This window comes from Scyliorhinus canicula, chromosome 21 (assembly GCF_902713615.1).
Source record: "Scyliorhinus canicula chromosome 21, sScyCan1.1, whole genome shotgun sequence".
In the NCBI taxonomy this organism is placed as follows: Eukaryota; Metazoa; Chordata; class Chondrichthyes; order Carcharhiniformes; family Scyliorhinidae; genus Scyliorhinus; species Scyliorhinus canicula.
In genome coordinates, this window is record NC_052166.1 from 42,852,498 (window position 1) to 42,870,084 (window position 17,587).

The following is a 17,587-nucleotide window of genomic DNA, read 5'->3' on the forward strand; positions in this document are numbered from 1 at the left end:
GGTCATGCTGAATGCATTCTGCAGTATCCCATCAAATGGTACATTTACCCACTGCGTTACACAATCTTAAAATTTGCAAGAAGAAAAAAACTTGGATTTCTATGGCATCTTTTCAGATCCTTGGAACATCCCAAAGTACTTTTGAATGGACTCACTGTCAGAAAACAGCAATATGATCATGACTACATGATTTTGTGGTGTTGCTTGAGGGGCAAATATTGGCCAACATACTGGGGATAACTCCTGCTTTTCTTCAGATAATGACATACACTTGACAGAACAGGTATGCCCATGGTTTAAAGGTCTCATCTGAAAGATGACACCTCTGACAGTTCAGTGTTTCCTCAGTACTGCACTGAGTGTCGATCTATATTTCTCTAGGGTGAGACTTGAACCCACAACCTTCTCACTCCTGAGGTGAGAAGTCTAACCTTCCCAGTTTCACAGCTTGGATTTATGGGCATAGTATGCTTTCTAAACATATGTGTTTTGTGTCTTGGACTTGAGCTGAAAGGATGGGAAACTAAACAAAACATTAAGTGTTCAGACAAGCACATACACACCAATTTATTTGAAGCATTTATTTTGTCTCCGTACCTAAATTCTATTTTTAACAATAATTAATTAACTGCACTGGAATATTTTAAACAAATGTGGTTGAAGATGGGGGGATAAAATCAAATTTCCCCATCTCATGGAAAAATGTTCCCAGGCTTTATCCACAATGAAAGGATTTAAAATATTGATTATACATCAAAAGTTAAAATTGGAAGAAGATTTTTTTAAACTTGTATCGTTGAAACTTTTTAAGTTGACTATTTCAGATGTTTAATTTTTCACAACATTCTTGGCTGTTTTTAGGACCTTAATGTGAAACGAAAGCTAAATCTGTTCGACTCTCAGAGAAGGGGAAAAGATGAAGATCCCATAATTCCATTTGGTGATGGACCGATCATCTCTAAGTGGGGTGCAATTTCTAGGTCTGCCCGCACAGGTTATCACAACACAGACCCAGTCCAGGCTACAGCTTCCCAAGGAAGTGCTACAAAGCCGATTAGTGTAACAGGTTGGTCCAATCTGTGTTCCCTATTAATAAGGGCAGTCATTGTTTCGTACAGTTATAATCTTTATTAGTGTCACAAGTAGGGTTACATTAACACTGCAATGAACTTACTGTGAAAATCCCAAGTCGCCACATTCCGGCACCTGTTCGTGAACACTGAGGGAGAATTTAGAATGTCCAATTCGCCTAACAAGCACGTCTTTCAGGATTTGTGGGAGGAAACCAGAGCACCTGGAGGAAACCCATGCAGACACTGGGAGAACGTGCAGACTCAGCATAGACAGTGACTCAACCTGGGAAACGAACTGGGGACCCTGGAACTGTGAAGTAACAGTGCTAACCACTGCTACCGTTATGTATATTCATAAGGGGTGGCATGTGGCACAGTGGTTAGCACTGACACCTACGACGCTGGGGACCCGGGTTCGAATCCCGGCCCTGGGTCACTGACTGTGTGGAGTTTGCACATTCTCCCCATGTTTGCATGGGTTTCACCCCCACAACCCAAAGATATGCTGGTTAGGTGGATTGGCCATGCTAATTTGCCCCTTAATTGGAAAAACAAAAATAATTGGGCACTCTAAATTTTTATTTTAAAAAAAATGTATATTCAAAGGTTTTCAAAAGTAACTATTATTGAAAACTTTTAATTAAAGTTAACCTAGAGATTTATTTGTAATGGGTTGTGGACATCCCTGTTGTTGCCCATCCCCAATTGCCCTTGAACTGAGTGGCTTGCTTGGCCATTGCAGAGGCTAGTTAAGAGTCAAGCATATTTCTGTGGGTCAGAGTCACATGTAGGCCAGACCAGGTAAGGATGGCACATTTCCTTCAAAGGACTTTAGTGAACCAGATGGGTTTTTAATAATAATTGATGATCGTCACCATGGCAACCGTTATCGAGGCTCTTTATTAATTGAACTTATATTCTATTGGATGCCATGGTTGAATTTGAACTCTTGCCCCCAGATCATTAGTCTGGACCTCTGGATTACTAGCCCTATGCCACTTGTCTCTCCAATGGGATAAAGGAAAGGGAAAAGCGACACTAAAAGTAAAAATGGCACCAGTCTTTGTATTGTTCATACTTATCTCTGAACTGTTGTATAAGTCTCTGTTTTACCTTTGATCAGTTGTTTGAGAACATCAATATTTTGTACGCATAACTTTTAATTAAGGCTGTGAACAGATGCAAGTATTCCTATTATCCCTGTGTTGGCTAGTTTCTTAAATATTCAACTCTTCTCCTGTGCTAAAGTAATAATATTGTGGTTAAAGACTACTCAAATGTCGGTTCTTTTGTTACTGGAATATCAACCCCATACAGCACAAATAATTATAAAGCTTAAAATTATTTTTCCTATTACCCCTTCTTTAAGTTTTATTTCATCTACTTTAAAATGTACTCTTTTTAAAAATTGTTTGGAGGCGGTAGTAATTTGTCTATGTGTGTAGTTTAATATATGAAAAGACAAATTAACTGATCAGCTCGTGAACTCATCTACCACACACAAACGATCGTATTATTCTTGGATGCAGAGCCATAGCCGAGCCATATAATATAAGATTTAAATTAAATTGTGCATTGGTATTTGTATATTTACACCACATGTCGCTATATCTTTTGGAAAACTTCCTCCTTAAGATGGAGTGAGGTTAAAAGAAGCAAAATGTTCTGGAAATTCAATATCAGATATAAATACACAAAATCTGGTGACCGCATACTAGTTTGTTGTTCAAAATTTTTGCCTCTGATGAAGTATTGTGTAACCGATCAAATTAGTGAAATATCAATGTTTTCCAGACTATAGTCCACATGTAAGCCACGCAGATTCTAGTAGTTGGAGTTCCCATGCCCTTTCGTATGGATCAAATTCTACCACTGGCCAGTACCTAAACAGGTAATAAAATGTCATTAGTGTTAACAATCTCTAATTATATTGTGTGTTCCCTTGACCCATATCTCAATCGCTATCTCTTTGAATCTTGACCTATGAACAAACCAAGCTATTTTAGATGGAATGGCCTCGATGGAAAAATATATTGAAATAGAATCAGTTTTTACGCCTTCATGAAGAAAATAAAACATTCAGCAACTATTTATTATAAAATATTGCTTTTTTTAAATGAAAAGCGGAACAGAATTTTTTTACAGTTTTGCTGGGACATCGTGTTCCCCCGAGGGGGCCGGAGGTCCAACAGCAGGGTCAGCAATGCCACCTGCAAGGCGGCCACTGTCAGTTTGGTCAGCATGACGTGAGAATGCCCGAGGAAGACCAATGACCTCCACCGAGCTGCAACGTTACATTACCACCTCTCTCCTGACGTCAGTTCTGCTTTCCACCCTTAAAATTCACAGAACCCCCCCACAAATCCTCACCCCCTATGAGGAACAGGCCCTGTGAATCGCGGATTGACTGAGAGAGCAGTCACCAATGGCAAGGTTTTTAAAAAATGAATTTAGAGTACCCAATTATTGGCAATTTAGCGTGGCCAACCCACCTAACCTGCACATCTTTGGGTTGTGGGGGTGAAACCCAAGCGGACACGGGGAGAATGTGCAAACTCCACGTGGACAGTGACCGAGGGCTGGGATTTGAATCTGGGTCCTCAGCGCCATAGTCCCAGTGCTAACCACTGCGCCACATGCCGTCCCACCGACAACAAGGTTGGCCTGTGCCAGAGGTGAGGTTCCACTGCCCCATCCTCCAGATGATCTGTCTCAAGTGAGTAATTGATGTCAGACAAAATGATCCTTCCCTCGCATTGACAACAAGTCCATTGTCTCGTAGGATCCCCAATCTGATGAGGCCAGACGATCCAGTGTCGTCCTCCCCACCGCTCCCACCACCACCACCCAAGAGAACACCTCAGACAGGAATTCCGAGGAGAACACCATTGAGGCATCACAGTTGCCAACCCCACCTTCCACCAGCACAGATACACACACTTCAGTGGGCAACGTTAGTGGACAGGTTTCTGGGGCACAATCTGGTGAGCACCATACAGTTGCTGATGCACATCAGGTGGAGACAGGATCATCCGGGGCGACGGCAATCCGAGACTCGGATAGGTCCCAGTCAGATGCCGAGCCTCTGGTCAAGGTTCTCCCAGAGCTGACGTAGATGATAGGACACAGTCAGGAGGGTACGTAAGCAATATTCCAGCAAGTGCATAGCAATTGGAGGAGTCCCAAAGGCTACCGGCACTGGAAATGATGCCAATGTGTGGCACCAAGGCCAAAGCTGCCAGAGTGGGAGACTGCACTCGAAAGCCTGGCACATTACGTCTGGGCCTTGAATGGTAGTGCCCAAGGCATGGCTCAGTTTGTGACACCCATGGCTGAGGGCATCGACATCATGTCCCAGATGCAGGTGGACATTTCCAAGGCATTCCACATCATGGCTTATCTGCAAGGGCAGTAGGCAGAACAGGGTGGTATGGCAATACCGGTGTTAAGTAGGCCGGGGCCCGCTGGATCTAAACCCTCCAAAGGACATTGCCAAGGACATCAAAAGGCCACCAGGTGCAAAAAGCAGCAGGCTGCCTCCACGTCTAATGTGCATCCTGGGGACACAGCTATGGAAATGGGGGAAGGGAGAATTGGAGGAGGGGGGCAGGAGGGAATTGGGGGAAGGGGGGATTTTGGGGGGGGAGGGGGAAGGAGGGGAATGGGGGGGGGGGTGGGAGGTGAGCTGGCGGACACAGCCCCATTCTATGATAAGATGAGGGCCAGCCTGGTCCTCTGGGCGTGTCGGGCCCTTGCTGCCACCTGTCTTCCATCCTCTGGTTCCTCCTTGTGCTTGCCCTCCAGCCCCTCCTGGTCACCTCCGCCTCAGATGAGGCCCCATGTCCCTCCTCATCCTCCAGCATGTCGCCCCAGTGCCGTGCCAGGTTGTGGCGGGCACAGCAGACCACCTCAAAGTGGGAGACCCTCTGACCCTCTTGGGGGTTTACTGCAGGGAACCACCAGAGCACTCCAGGCATCGGCACTGTATTTTGAGCAGTCTGATGCACCACTCGATGACAGCATGGTTGGCAGCATGGCCCTTGTTACATCAGGTCTCCACCTTGGTCTTGGGCTTCTGCACCGGCGTCATCAGCCAGGTCCTCAGCGGGTACCTCCTGTCCGCAAGAGCTAACCCCTCACCTTTGGGGGGTCCTCGAAGACGTCCGAGATCTCTGAGTATCCCAGGATGTAGCTGTCGTAGATGCTCCCTGGGTAGTGGGCACACATGATTATTGAGGCGATGGTCGCACACAATCTGACCGTTCAGGGAATGGAACCCTTTCCCTTTCCTGTTAATAAAGGGAGCTTCCTGATGCTGCAGTGCGTGCAAGGCAACATGTAAGCCAACGATTGTCCCATGATTCTGGGGCATCCTGGCAATGCCGGACAATCCTGTAGTCCGAGCATCTTGGTGGGCCTTCCCCAGCTCAAAGGTGATGTATTTGGATGCCTAGGCATACAGGGCTTCCGTGACCTCCTGGATACACCTGTGGGCTATAGCTTCCAAATACCACACAGGTTTCCACTCGAGCCCACCGGATAAGCCGGTTGCATAACAGTTCAGGGCTGCGGTGACCTTCATGGGCACCGGGAGTGTGTTTCATCCTCCTCCAAAGGGTGCCAGTCCTCCAAAGGGTGCCAGTCCACGAGGACATGGCACAGGTGCGCACTGTCTCTTTGTTGAGACCGAGTCTCCTGCAGCCTATGCTGTCCGTCATCTCGTCGAAAACCGACAAAGGCTTGGGCCGTCGCTGGACTCCCCCTCTGGATTTCTCCTCGGCCTGAGGGGTGTCCCCCTGCACATGGGAATGTGTGGCCCCATCTCCCCGCCCCCCCTCTCCATCCCCGCAGGTGGGTTCCTGCGGCCCCCCCTCCCCTCACAGGTGGGGGCGTGCGGCGGCCCCCCGCAGGTGGGGTGCTGCCTTCTCTGGCATCTGGCCACCTGCGCTTCCACCAGCAAAGCGATGGCAGCCGCCGCAGGACAGTAACCACCACCCATTTTGGTATCTGTAAGGAATTGGAGAAGGTGAAAGACCAACAATCAGGTAGGGCTTCCATCCCGGGATCCTTAAATCTCCCAAGCCTCCAACCCACCCTTGCATGATATGGAGGCAATGGTCACACACAATTAAGGGATGTGGACCACTCGGGGATGGCCTTGTCAGTGCCATCCTGCGATCGTTTGCTGGCATCATGTTTGCATCTTGCTCTGACAGTCATCCCCTGACAATATCCGACCCCAGCTGGGAACATTAGGGAGATCTCAGGTACCCTCCCCTCATCCACACACTTACCCTTTGGTTGCCAGAGGATCCCCAGTGCTGAAGCCCTACTCTTTAGTGTTTGACCTTTAGCAGCTGCCTCTATGGTGCTGGTGCCCCTAGAATTCAGGTACTGTTCAGGCATCAGTTTGATTGAAATGACTTCTGGTGGTGACATGTGAGAAGGAGGATGCACGTTTGGTAGCTCCAGCCAGGAACCACATTTTTTAGGACTTTTTTTGCCTGTTTAGTCTGGAGATTCATGCTGGAAAACATCTGGATCGGTAAGATCAGTTCCCCGCATCGAATTCATGCCCAAAGGAAAAGGGGAAAGGAACCAGGAAAACAGGTGGATATTTCCTCACTGACTCGGGAGCCTCAAGGGACTCCTCGGCAGAAAAGATGGCGACGGCAGAGTTCCAGTTATCGGCGGCCCAGATTATGATGGGCAAGCTCTCAGATGTGCTGCATAAGGAATTTACAATACACTTCGAGAGGCAGTGGAAGTTGGTCTCGCAGAGATTATGTAATTCATAGGAATAGGAGTAGGCCAGCCAGCCCCTTGAGCCTGTCCCACCATTCAATCAGATCGTGGCTGATCTGTGACTAACCCCAGGTACCTGTCTTTGGTCCATATCCCTTAAATCTTTGCTGAATGACTATCTATCTAACTCCGATTTAAAATTAACAACTGATCTAGCTTCAACTGCTGTTTGTGGGAGAGAGTTCCAAACCTCTACCACACTTTGAGTGAAGAAGTTCTTGTTAACATCTCTCCTGAACGGTGTAGCCCTACTATTTAGACTATGCCCCCTAGTTTTATCATCTCCAACCAGTGGAAATAGTTTATCTTTATTTACCCTGTCTTTCCCTGTTAATATCTTGAATACTTCGATCAGATCACCTCTTAACCTTCTAAATTGTAAGAAAAACAGGTCTAATTTGAGTAATCTCTCCTTGTTACTCAACCACTGTGATCCAAGTATCAATTTTGTAAACCTACGTTGCATTCCGGCCATGGCCAAAATATCCATCCTACGTTTGGTGCCCAGAATTGTTCACAGTACTCTGGGTCTAACCAGAGTTTTGTATAGCTGCAGCATAACCTCTGTGTCTTTATATTCCAGACTTTTTGATTATTTTCTGCACTTGCATTTTAAGGATCTATGCACCTGAACCCTCAAGTCTCTTTGGACGTCCACTGTACCTAACCTCTTTCCATTTGGAAAGTACTCTGCTCTATTCTTTTTTGGTCCATAATGAATAACTTCACACTTGCTTAAATTCCATCTGCCACAATTTTGCCCATCCACCTAGTCTGTCAATATATCTGCAATTTTATCCTATCATTTAGGCTATCTACAATGCCACCTAACTTTGTATCATTTGCAATTTTGGATATATGACTTTCTATGCCATCATCCAAGTCATTAATGAATAGTGTGAATAATTGAAGCCCTAACACAGATCCCTGTGGTACACCACTGCCAATTGGAGTAATTACCCATTATCCCTGCTCTCTGTCACCTGCCATTCAACCAATTTCCTAACCATGTCAATATGTTTGCCCTCAACTCCGTGGGATTCCACCTTAGTTAACAGTCTCTTGTGTGGGAATTTATGAAATGCCTTCTGGAAATCCAAACAAATGACATTCATATACATTCCCCTGTCTACTACCTTAATCACCTCTTCAAAAAGTTCAATAAGGTTAGTCGGGCATGGCCTTCCCTTCACTAATTCATCCTGGCTCTCCTTGATCGACCAAAATTTTTCAATGTGTTCAGATACCCTATCCCTGATTATAGACTCCACCAAATTTCCCACCACAGATGTTGGGCTAACTGCTCTGTAATTCCAGAGCTGGATGTCCTCGTACACCAGTCACTGAAGGTGAGCATGCAGGTACAGCAGGCAGCAAAGAGGACAAATCGTATGTTGGCTTTCAAAGTGAGGGAATTCCAGTACAGGAGCAGAGAAGTCGTGCTGCAGTTGTACAGGGCCTTGCTGAGGCCGCACCTGGAATATTGCGTGCAGTTTGGATCTCCTTATCTGAGTAAGGATGTTCTTGCTCTAAAGGGAGTGCAGCAAAGGTTTACCAGACTGATTTCTGGGATTCCAGGACTGGCAAATGAGGAGAGATTGAATCAGAGTTATATTCGCTGGAGTTCAGAACAATATGGGGAGATCTAATAAAAACCTATAAAATTCCTACAGGGCAGATGCAGGAAGGATGTTGCCGATGATGGTGGGTTTGTCCAGAACCAGGGGTCACAGTCTTGGGATAGAGGGTAGACCATTTAGGACAGAGATGAGGAGAAATTTCTTCGCCAGAATGGCCGGCCTGTGGAATTTGTTCCCAGGAAGTAGTTGAGGCCAAAACATTGCATGTTTTCAAGACTCAGTTGGATATAGCACTTAGGCAAAGGGAATCAAAGGATATGGGGGAAAGTGAAATTAGGCTATTGAGTTGGATGATCAGATGTGATCATAGTGAATGGCTGAGAAGGCTCAAAGGGCCAAATGGCCTGTTCCTGCTCCTATTTACTATGTTTCTATGTAATTCCCTGGTTTCTCCCTTTTGCCCTTCTTAAAAAGTGGAGTGTTATGTGCAATTTTCCAGTCCAGAGCGACTACTCCTGAATATCTGAAAGATTATAATTAGGGCATCTACAATCAGCTCCCCGACTTCCTTTAACACGCACAGATGGAAACAGTCAGGTCCTGGGAACTAGTTTCATTAATTTTCTAGTTCGTGATGCTGTACTCCCATTAATTGTATTAAGTCCCTGTCCTCTATTGACTATTCTTTTTTTGGGACTTCCAGCAAGTTATCCTCTTTTTCTACTATAAATACTAAAATAATTGTTCAACATGTCTGCCAATTCCCAATTATCACTGACAATTTCTCCATTTTCAGCTTTTAGTGGGCCTACATTGCTCCTCGCCACCTGCTTTCCCTTTTATATAACTATAAAATGTCTTCCTATTGCTTATGATGTCCCTCTCAAGCTTACTTTCATAATGCATTTTAGTAGCTCTTATCTGCTGCTTTGTGACCCTTTGCTGATCGTTGTACCTATCCCATTCGTCCAAATCTGTGCTTTGTCTTGTATTTTTGTAAGCCCTTCATTTAGTTTTATGCTATCCCTAACCTCTTCAGTTGTCCATTTTTGTGAAGCAGAGCCTTCTCCTCTCAGGGGTATAAACTTGCTCTTATAAATGTTTCTTGAAATATTCTCCACTGAATTTCAGTTGTTTGACTCATTAATAGATCTTAGCAGTTTACCATATCTCGTTAAAGTCGGCTTTACCCAAATCTAAAATTCTAGTATCTGAAATGTGTTTTTCACTCTCAAATGCTGCTTTGAAGTCAATCCTGTTGTGATCAGAACATAGAACATACAGTGCAGAAGGAGGCCATTTGGCCCATCGAGTCTGCACCGACCCACTTAAGCCCTCACTTCCACCCTATCCCTGTAACCCAATATCCCCTCCTAACCTTTTTGGACACTAAGGGCAATTTAGCATGGTCAATCCACCTAACCTGCATGCCTTTGGACTGTGGGAGGAAACCGGAGCACCAAGAGGAAACTCACACAGACACTGGGAGAACATGCAGACTCCGCACAGACAGTAACCCAGCATGGAATCGAACCTGGGACGCTGGCGCTGTGTAGCCACAGTGCTAACCACTATGCTACTGTACTGCCCCATCACTATTTATCACTATTTGATAAATGTTCGCACACAGTTAGGCTACTAATTAAATTGGGCTCATTACTCATAACTAAATCTAATATTGCCTGTCCCCTTGTTGCATCTGGAACATATTGCTGCAGGAAACTATCCCGGCTACATTCCAGAAATTCACTTCCTTTCTGACAGGTGCTTGTCTGTCTCTCACCCACCTTCGGGCAAACCCCAGTATAGATCCCCTCAAGGTGAACTTAATTTTTTCCATACCCAGAAAACTTGACATGTCCGAAAGCCATCGTTCGGTCTTCGGGGGTTTTGAGTCCCTCCATGCTAGCAGTGTTCGCCGCCGGGCTATCAGGGAAGCAAAGGCCAGAACATCAGCCTCTTTCTCCCCCTGCACTCCCGGGTCTTCCGAAACCACAAAGGTTGCCACCCCTGGACTCATCACCACCCTTATTTTAAGCACCCGGGACATGATCCCCGCAAACCCCTCCCAGTACCCCCTAAGCTTAGGACATGCCCAAAACATGTGAACATGGTTCGCTGGTCCTCCCGCGCATCTAGCACACTTGTCCTCTACCCCAAAGAATTTGTTCATCCGAGCTACCGTCATGTGGGCCCGGTGAATTACCTTAAATTGAATCAGGCCGAGCCTGGCACATGTTGCGGTTGAGTTTACCCTACTCAGGGCTTCTGCCCACAGCCCGTCCTCCATCTCCCCACCAAGCTCCTCCTCCCATTTAAGTTTCAGTTCCTCCGTCTGGGACTCTTCCCCCTTCATGAGCACCTTGTAAATATCCGAGATTCTACCCTCTCCTCCTTCTCCTCTAGAGACTATTCTGTCCTGGATCCTTGTTGGCGGGAGGCGTGGGAAGGATGGGACCTGTCTGCGGACAAAGTCCCGCATCTGTAAGTACCTAAAGTCGTTTCCCCTTGCCAGCCCAAATTTCTCCTCCAAGCCCCTCAAACTCGCAAAGCTCCCCTCCAGGAACATATCGCCCACCCTCCTCACCCCCGCCCGCCGCCATGTTCGAAACCCTCCATCCATGTTCCCGGGGGCGAATCGATGGTTATCACATATTGGAGCCCAGACCGACGCACCCACCTCCCCAACAAGCTTCCTCCACTGGCCCCATATCCGCAGGGCCGCCACCACTACCGGGCTGGTGGAGTACCTGTCCGGCGACACCGGTAGGGGAGCCGTGACCAGGGCTGCCAAACTGGTGCCCCTGCACGAAGCTGCCTCCACCCGCTCCTCCATCCACTTCCTTATCATGGCTATGTTAGCCGCACAGTAGTAGTTGATCAGACTCGGCAATGCCAGCCCTCCCTCGCTGCGGCTCCTTTCGAGCATCGCTTTCTTCACCCCCGGGGATTTTCCCGCCCATACAAAGCTCATGATGATTTTGCCAGTCCTTTTGAAGAAGGACCGTGGGATAAAGATCGGGAGGCACTGGAAGATTAATAGGAATCTAGGGAGGATTGTCATCTTTACAGTCTGCACCCTCCCCGCCAGTGACAGCGGAAGTGCATCCCATCTCCGAAACTCCCTCTTCATTTGTTCCACCACTCTAGTCAAATTTAACTTGTGCAACCTGTCCCAGCCTCGTGCCACCTGTATCCCCAAGTACCGGAAGCTTTCCTCAACCAGCCTAAATGGCAGCTCCTTCAGTCTATTCTCCTGGCCCCTTGCCTGCACCACAAACATCCCACTCTTGGCCATATTTAATTTGTATCCCGAAAACTGGCCGAACCCTCAGTGTTTCCAGTATACTCTCCATCCCGGCCAGTGGGTCCGACACGTACAGGAGCAGGTCGTCCGCATAGAGAGAGACCCTATGTTCCACCCCTCCCCTAGTCATTCCCTTCCACCTCCTCGCAGCTCTCAACGCAATTGCCAACGGATCCTCCCTCACCATTGAAGTGATAGTATTTCTAATCGGTAAGGCTGCTCCACCCCCTCTGCCATATTCTCTGTCCCTCCTGTAAACTTTATAGCCAGATATAGATCGTTCCCAGTCCCGGCCATCCTGCAGCCATGTCTCTGTATTAGCAACTACATCATAATCTTCAACTAGCATTTGTGCCTGCAGCTCATATAGTTTATTCCTTACACTCCGTACATTTGTATATCGAACTCATAATTGAGCTATACGTCCTTGTGACCAGCCTATTTATCCTTTCCACTAGATCACTGGTCCCAGATCGGTTCAGGTGGAGACCGTCCCAACGGTACAAATCCCCCCACCCCTGCCGAATAACTTGATGCCAGTGCCCCAGGAAATGGAACCCTACTTTCCCACACCACTCCTTTAGCCACGTGTTTACTTCCCTAATTTTCTCATCTCTATGCTAATTTGCATGTCGTTTGGGTAATAATCCAGAGATTATAACCTTGAGGTCCTGTTCTTTCATTTTGTTCCTAGTTCCTGATATTCCCCAAACTAGTCCACTTTCCTAGTCTTGCCTATGTTGTTTATCCCAACGTGGTTCGGTTGGAGCTTGATAAAGCCTGTGAGATAATGAAGAAACATGGTGAGGTGGACAGGGCCCATTAGACACTTCAGAAGAAGCCTTGCCTGAATGAGCCGCCTCATGTGATGATTATTCGGTTCCATAGTTTTTTTAATTTTTCCAATTAAGGGGAAATTTAGGGTGGCCAATCCACCTACCCTGCATATCTTTGAGTTGTGGGGGTGAGACCCACACATACACAGGGAGAATGTATAAACTCCACATGGACAGTGACCCAGGGCCGGGTTCGAACCCGAGCCCTTGGCACCATGAGGCAGCAGTGCTAACCACCGTCACTGTGCTGCCCTGTTTCTGTAGTTTTCAAGATGTAGAAGCTCCTGCAGTGGGCTAAGGAGCACCGTGACACGAAGTATGAAGGTAACCTGATCAGGATCTATCAAGACGTGGGAGCAGAGCTGGCGATGAAGTTGGTGACCTTTAACAAGGTGAAGGCCACTCTGTACCGGAAAGGCGTTTTGGGGAGGGGAGAGTGGTGGAGAAGAGATTTTGAATATTTATGAGCGGACCATCTCAATGGAATCTGTGCTGCTGGATCAGTTGAACATGAAATGGAGGAGGAGTTGGGAGCCATTCGAAATGATGTGTGAAATGATCCCTTTCCACCTCTTCTTGCGCACGGCTCAGTCTGATCCAGGTCAAGGTGGTACACTGAGCTCATATAACTCAACTGAGGATGAGTGGGTTTCTTACAGACGTAGAGGACAGGTGAGAGTGGACCGACTAATCTCATCCACATGTTCTGGTCATGCCCAAAGATGGTGAGCTTTTAGGTGGTCTTTAGCACCATGTCAGCAGTTAATATCGATCTGGAGCCTTATCTAATGGTGGCCATTTTCGGGGTATCAGATTTGCCAGGGCTGCGGACAAGGGTGAAGGCAGATACTCTTGCCTTTTCTTCACTGATAGTCAGGAGATAAATTCTGCTGGGATGGAGGGTTTCCGTTCTGTCTAGTGCTTCGGCCTGGTTAGGTGACCTTATGGAGTTTTTATACTTGGAAGTGGTCAAGTACACTGTTAGAACATCGGTGGAGGTGTTCTACCTGAGGTAGCAGCCATTTATCTTGTACTTCAAATAATGACTTACCTCATTGAGGTGTTCAGAATTCTGAACAAAAAAAGGGATATTCTGTTTTTACTAGTTGGTATGACAGTGATTAGGGGGGGGTCACAATTTTAAGATGGTCAGCACGAGAACTAGGAGTGCGATGAGGAGAAACTTCTTTATTCAGAGTTGTTGGGGTTTGGAATGCGCTGCCTGGGAGAGTGGTGGAGGTGGATTCCATTGGAGATTTCAAAAGTGAGCTGAATATTTATTGGAAAGTGATGAATTTAGATGGCTACAGAGGTGGAGCTGGGAATGGGAGTAGCTAGGTGTTGTTTTTTTTTAGGCAGCCAGTGCAAACACGATGGACCTAATGTCTTCCTTCAGTGCTGTAAATAACAAACAATAACAAACTAACAATCAGCTATTGGGGATAGGTCAGGTTTGGTTGAGGTACTAGGGGTTTATGGGGTGGGGGGGTTTCGATGTGGCTTTTGTTGCTTATTTAACTCTGATCTTTTGTGTTGTTAGCACAACAAAAGTATCATGTCTGAGCTATATTCAGAATTGTGAAGTTTAGATCATGTGTTATTTATGAAATCTTTAAATATATATTTTTTCAAAGTTTGATTGAAATGCTATCCACTAATCATCCTCTGAGACATGGCACATGTACCTCTAGAAGCCACACAAGAGTTGAGTGTGAAGTGCTCCTACAACTAACCAGGCATTTGCAATAGTCAGTTTGACTGTGATCAGCCTCTAGCTTTGCAGCTAAAGGGAGTTAAAGTGACTTTCAGCATAGAACCATGAGCCCGGGCTCTGTCCTGGAAGTGTTTGGTAGGGCAGACACTGGTTGCCCTGTATGTGTCGCCACAATAATTAAAGATAGTCTGAAGGCCTCATACCAGAAAATGGAAATGCCTACTCACCTCACTTCCCCTCAGTTGCCATTGCGCCAGCTTCACCTTTTTAGAAAGGAGTGCTGGACGCCATTCGCTGATTTCTTGCTGGGGAGTTGGTTCATTCCCGGGAGGCCACTGCATTCAACTTCAATACCGTCAATGAGATTGAAATGAATGCAAATGAAGGTTAATGATATGTTCCCCAGTTTTGGGAAAGAACGGCAACGGGAATGGGCCCGGTAAATTGCAAACTGGTTTGCACCCGGTGCGAATCTTTATTTTGGCCTTTCCTACTATTTACCCAGCATGCCCATATTCACGCTGGACACAACATGGTGGTTAAATCACTCCCAGCATCGACCCTGATCAAATTTCTCATTGTCGAATCAGGCAAACTTATGAATGAGCCGAAGGCTGCCACTTGGTCCTAAAAAGTGCCCCAACTACCTTGGATTACCCTGAAAAGGCAAGATGTCTCAAATATTTTGCCAATAGGTGAAGCTAGCCATTTCATGCTACTGCATATTCACAGTGATATTCTCCACTGACAGCATGCTGCCCTCAAGCCAAAATAGACATTCTGCCTAGCACATGAGTAATTGGTGTGTAAATTTCAGGGTTAGTGTGATGTGGTATGTGGACTTTATTTCCCAATGATTGGTGGATCGTATCAGCGGCGTTTCTCTTTTTGTTGATCGCATCAATAAGGGTCCTAACATTACTCCACCAGCCCTTGATTTCAAAACTTATCACATGGAATGGATTCAGTGATTGGACAGCACTTGCTGAACAATCCCACGCATGCTAGGAATTGTGCTAACAGCCAATCAATGAAGCTTGTAATGTGATTCATTTGTGCAGGGCCCTGTCTGTTACAAACAGAATATGTCCATGCATTGCACTTGTCTCCTTCACAAGCATTGTGTTGGAGACAACCGCTCTCTGATGCATTGCCATGCCAGCAACATGCCAATCAGAGTCCACTTGCAGCGTCCCGATTGAGTGCAAGACAAAAAGCATCAACAGCATTTTTTTCCCCAACAATGCGACCAAAGGACTATACAACTTTAGCTCTTTCAAAAATAATCATATTGATCCCTCTGCAATGTTGTTTTCTCTGACAAATGGGCATGCCGAGAAATGTTTAAATGTCCATTGAACATTTGAATTTAGCAACCTCAATAACTAGAATGCAATTTTAAAATGAATTGAAGAATCGAGAAACATTTTAATCGGTGAATTTCTTAATGTTTTGTTTCAAATATCCTGAGCGCTTTATTGAAAACGTTTATTGGTACACTTGTGTAATAATACAGGACACTGGCTATCCATTCTGATCTACAATGCAGACTTAAATTCGATATTCAAAGGTATGTCTTAAAGACTTTTTAATAGTTTTTCACAGTTTAATTGCAGCTGCCCTATTCGGTTTTTAAGCTGGGCAGGCCACCCATTACCAGATCTCTCCTACATTTCCTACATTTTAGTCAGCAGGAATTGTGAAAGGCCTATCGTGATTCTCTACATGGAAAATCACTTTTTATTCAGTGTTGGTCCTCAATATCATGCTTGAGATTGACGTTTTATGTTCATGAACCCATTGCCTCCCCAATATAAGGTGCATTCAGCAGCTAATTAGTATTATCAATAATTATATAAACAATTGTTCATTTATTCTTGCAGGGGCAGATTGCGAGTGATTGATCTGTCTGGTCATAGGAAACATTCTAATGGTGGAGATCAGTTGCATATTGAACTGCAACAGGTAAGGACATGGTGATGCAGATCCTGAAATTTACAGAAAAGGTATGGAGCAGCCACATAAATGCTGTGGCTACAAGATCAAGGGCTGAAAATTTGCACCTGACTCCCCAAAGCCTTGTCCATCTGCAAGGCACACATCAGGAGTGTGATGGAATATTCTCCACTTGCCCAAATGAGTACAGCTCCAGCAACACAAGAAGCCGACACCATGCAGGACAAAGCAGCCCACTTGATTGGCACCGCATCCACCACCTTCAACGTTCACTCCCACTAGCATCGATACACAGTGGTAGTGGTGTATACTGTCTGCAAGATGCACTGCAGCAACTCATCAAGGCTCCTTTGACAGGGTGACAGTCAGTGTTTAGCACTGCTGCCTCACAGCACCAGTGACCTGGAATCAATTCTGTCCTTGGTGACTGTGTGGAGTCTGCACGTTCTCCCGTGTATGCACGGGTTTCCTCTGGGTGCTCTATTTTATTCCCACAGTGCACAGATGGGTATGTGAGGTGGATTGGCCATGCTAAATTTCCCCTTAGTGTCCAGGATGTGCAGGTTAGGTGATGGGGATAGCCGGGGTGGGCTGGGAAGTTGGCCTGGGTGTGTTCTTTCGGAGGGTAGGTGCAGACTGGTTCGGCCTGCTCTCCTTCGGCACCGTAGTGATTTGATGATTATTCAGATACCACCGTACAAACCCATGACCTCTTAACAATTTACACCAATAATTTGATGAAGCGACTCAACGTATAGTTGGTAAATTTGCTGATGACACAAAGTTAGGTGGAAAAGTAAGTTGTGAAGTGGACACAAAGGAACTGCAAAGGGATATAGATGGATTAAGTCAGTGGGCAAAAATTTGGCAGATGGCATATAATGTGGAAAAAAGTCAACTTGTCCACTTTAGCAGGATGAATGGAAAAGCAGCATATTATGTAAATAGAGAGAGATTTCAGAATATTGAGATACAGAGGGTTCTGGTTGTCCTGGTGTATGAATCATGCAAAATTCGTATGCAGGTGCAGCAAGTGATTAGGGAGGAAAACTGAATGTTGTTGTTTGTTGCAATGTGAATGAATATAATAAGAGTAGGGATATTTTAGTACAGCTATACAGGTTGGAGTACTGTGTACAATTTTGGCCTCTTTGTTTAAGAAAGGATATAATCACTTAGAAGTGGTTCAGAGGGGGCGGCACGTGGTGCAGTGGTTTGCACTGGGACTGCGGCACTGAGGACCCTGGTTCGAATCCCAGCCCTGGGTCACTGTCCGTATGGAGTTTGCACGTTCTCCCCGTGCCCTGCATGTGTTT

General features: G+C 46.0%; 1 protein-coding gene across 8 annotated transcripts in view; it reads left to right on the plus strand.

The window, feature by feature from the left end:
- rc3h2 (ring finger and CCCH-type domains 2) overlaps window positions 1-17,587 on the plus strand; it is a 142,534-nt gene that overhangs the window by 107,174 nt on the left and 17,773 nt on the right. For 6 of the 8 annotated variants that reach the window (XR_005458519.1, XM_038782222.1, XM_038782225.1 and 3 more), the window contains 3 exons: window positions 862-1,066; window positions 2,847-2,964; window positions 16,199-16,280. Coding sequence is in view for 7 of the 8 variants with exons in the window: in XM_038782222.1 (XP_038638150.1) it covers window positions 862-1,066; window positions 2,847-2,964; window positions 16,199-16,280 (405 nt within the window). In the remaining variant the exon portion in view is untranslated. The remainder of the gene's footprint in view (window positions 1-861; window positions 1,067-2,846; window positions 2,965-16,198; window positions 16,281-17,587) is intronic. The other 2 variants (XM_038782228.1, XM_038782229.1) reach the window with 1 other exon arrangement.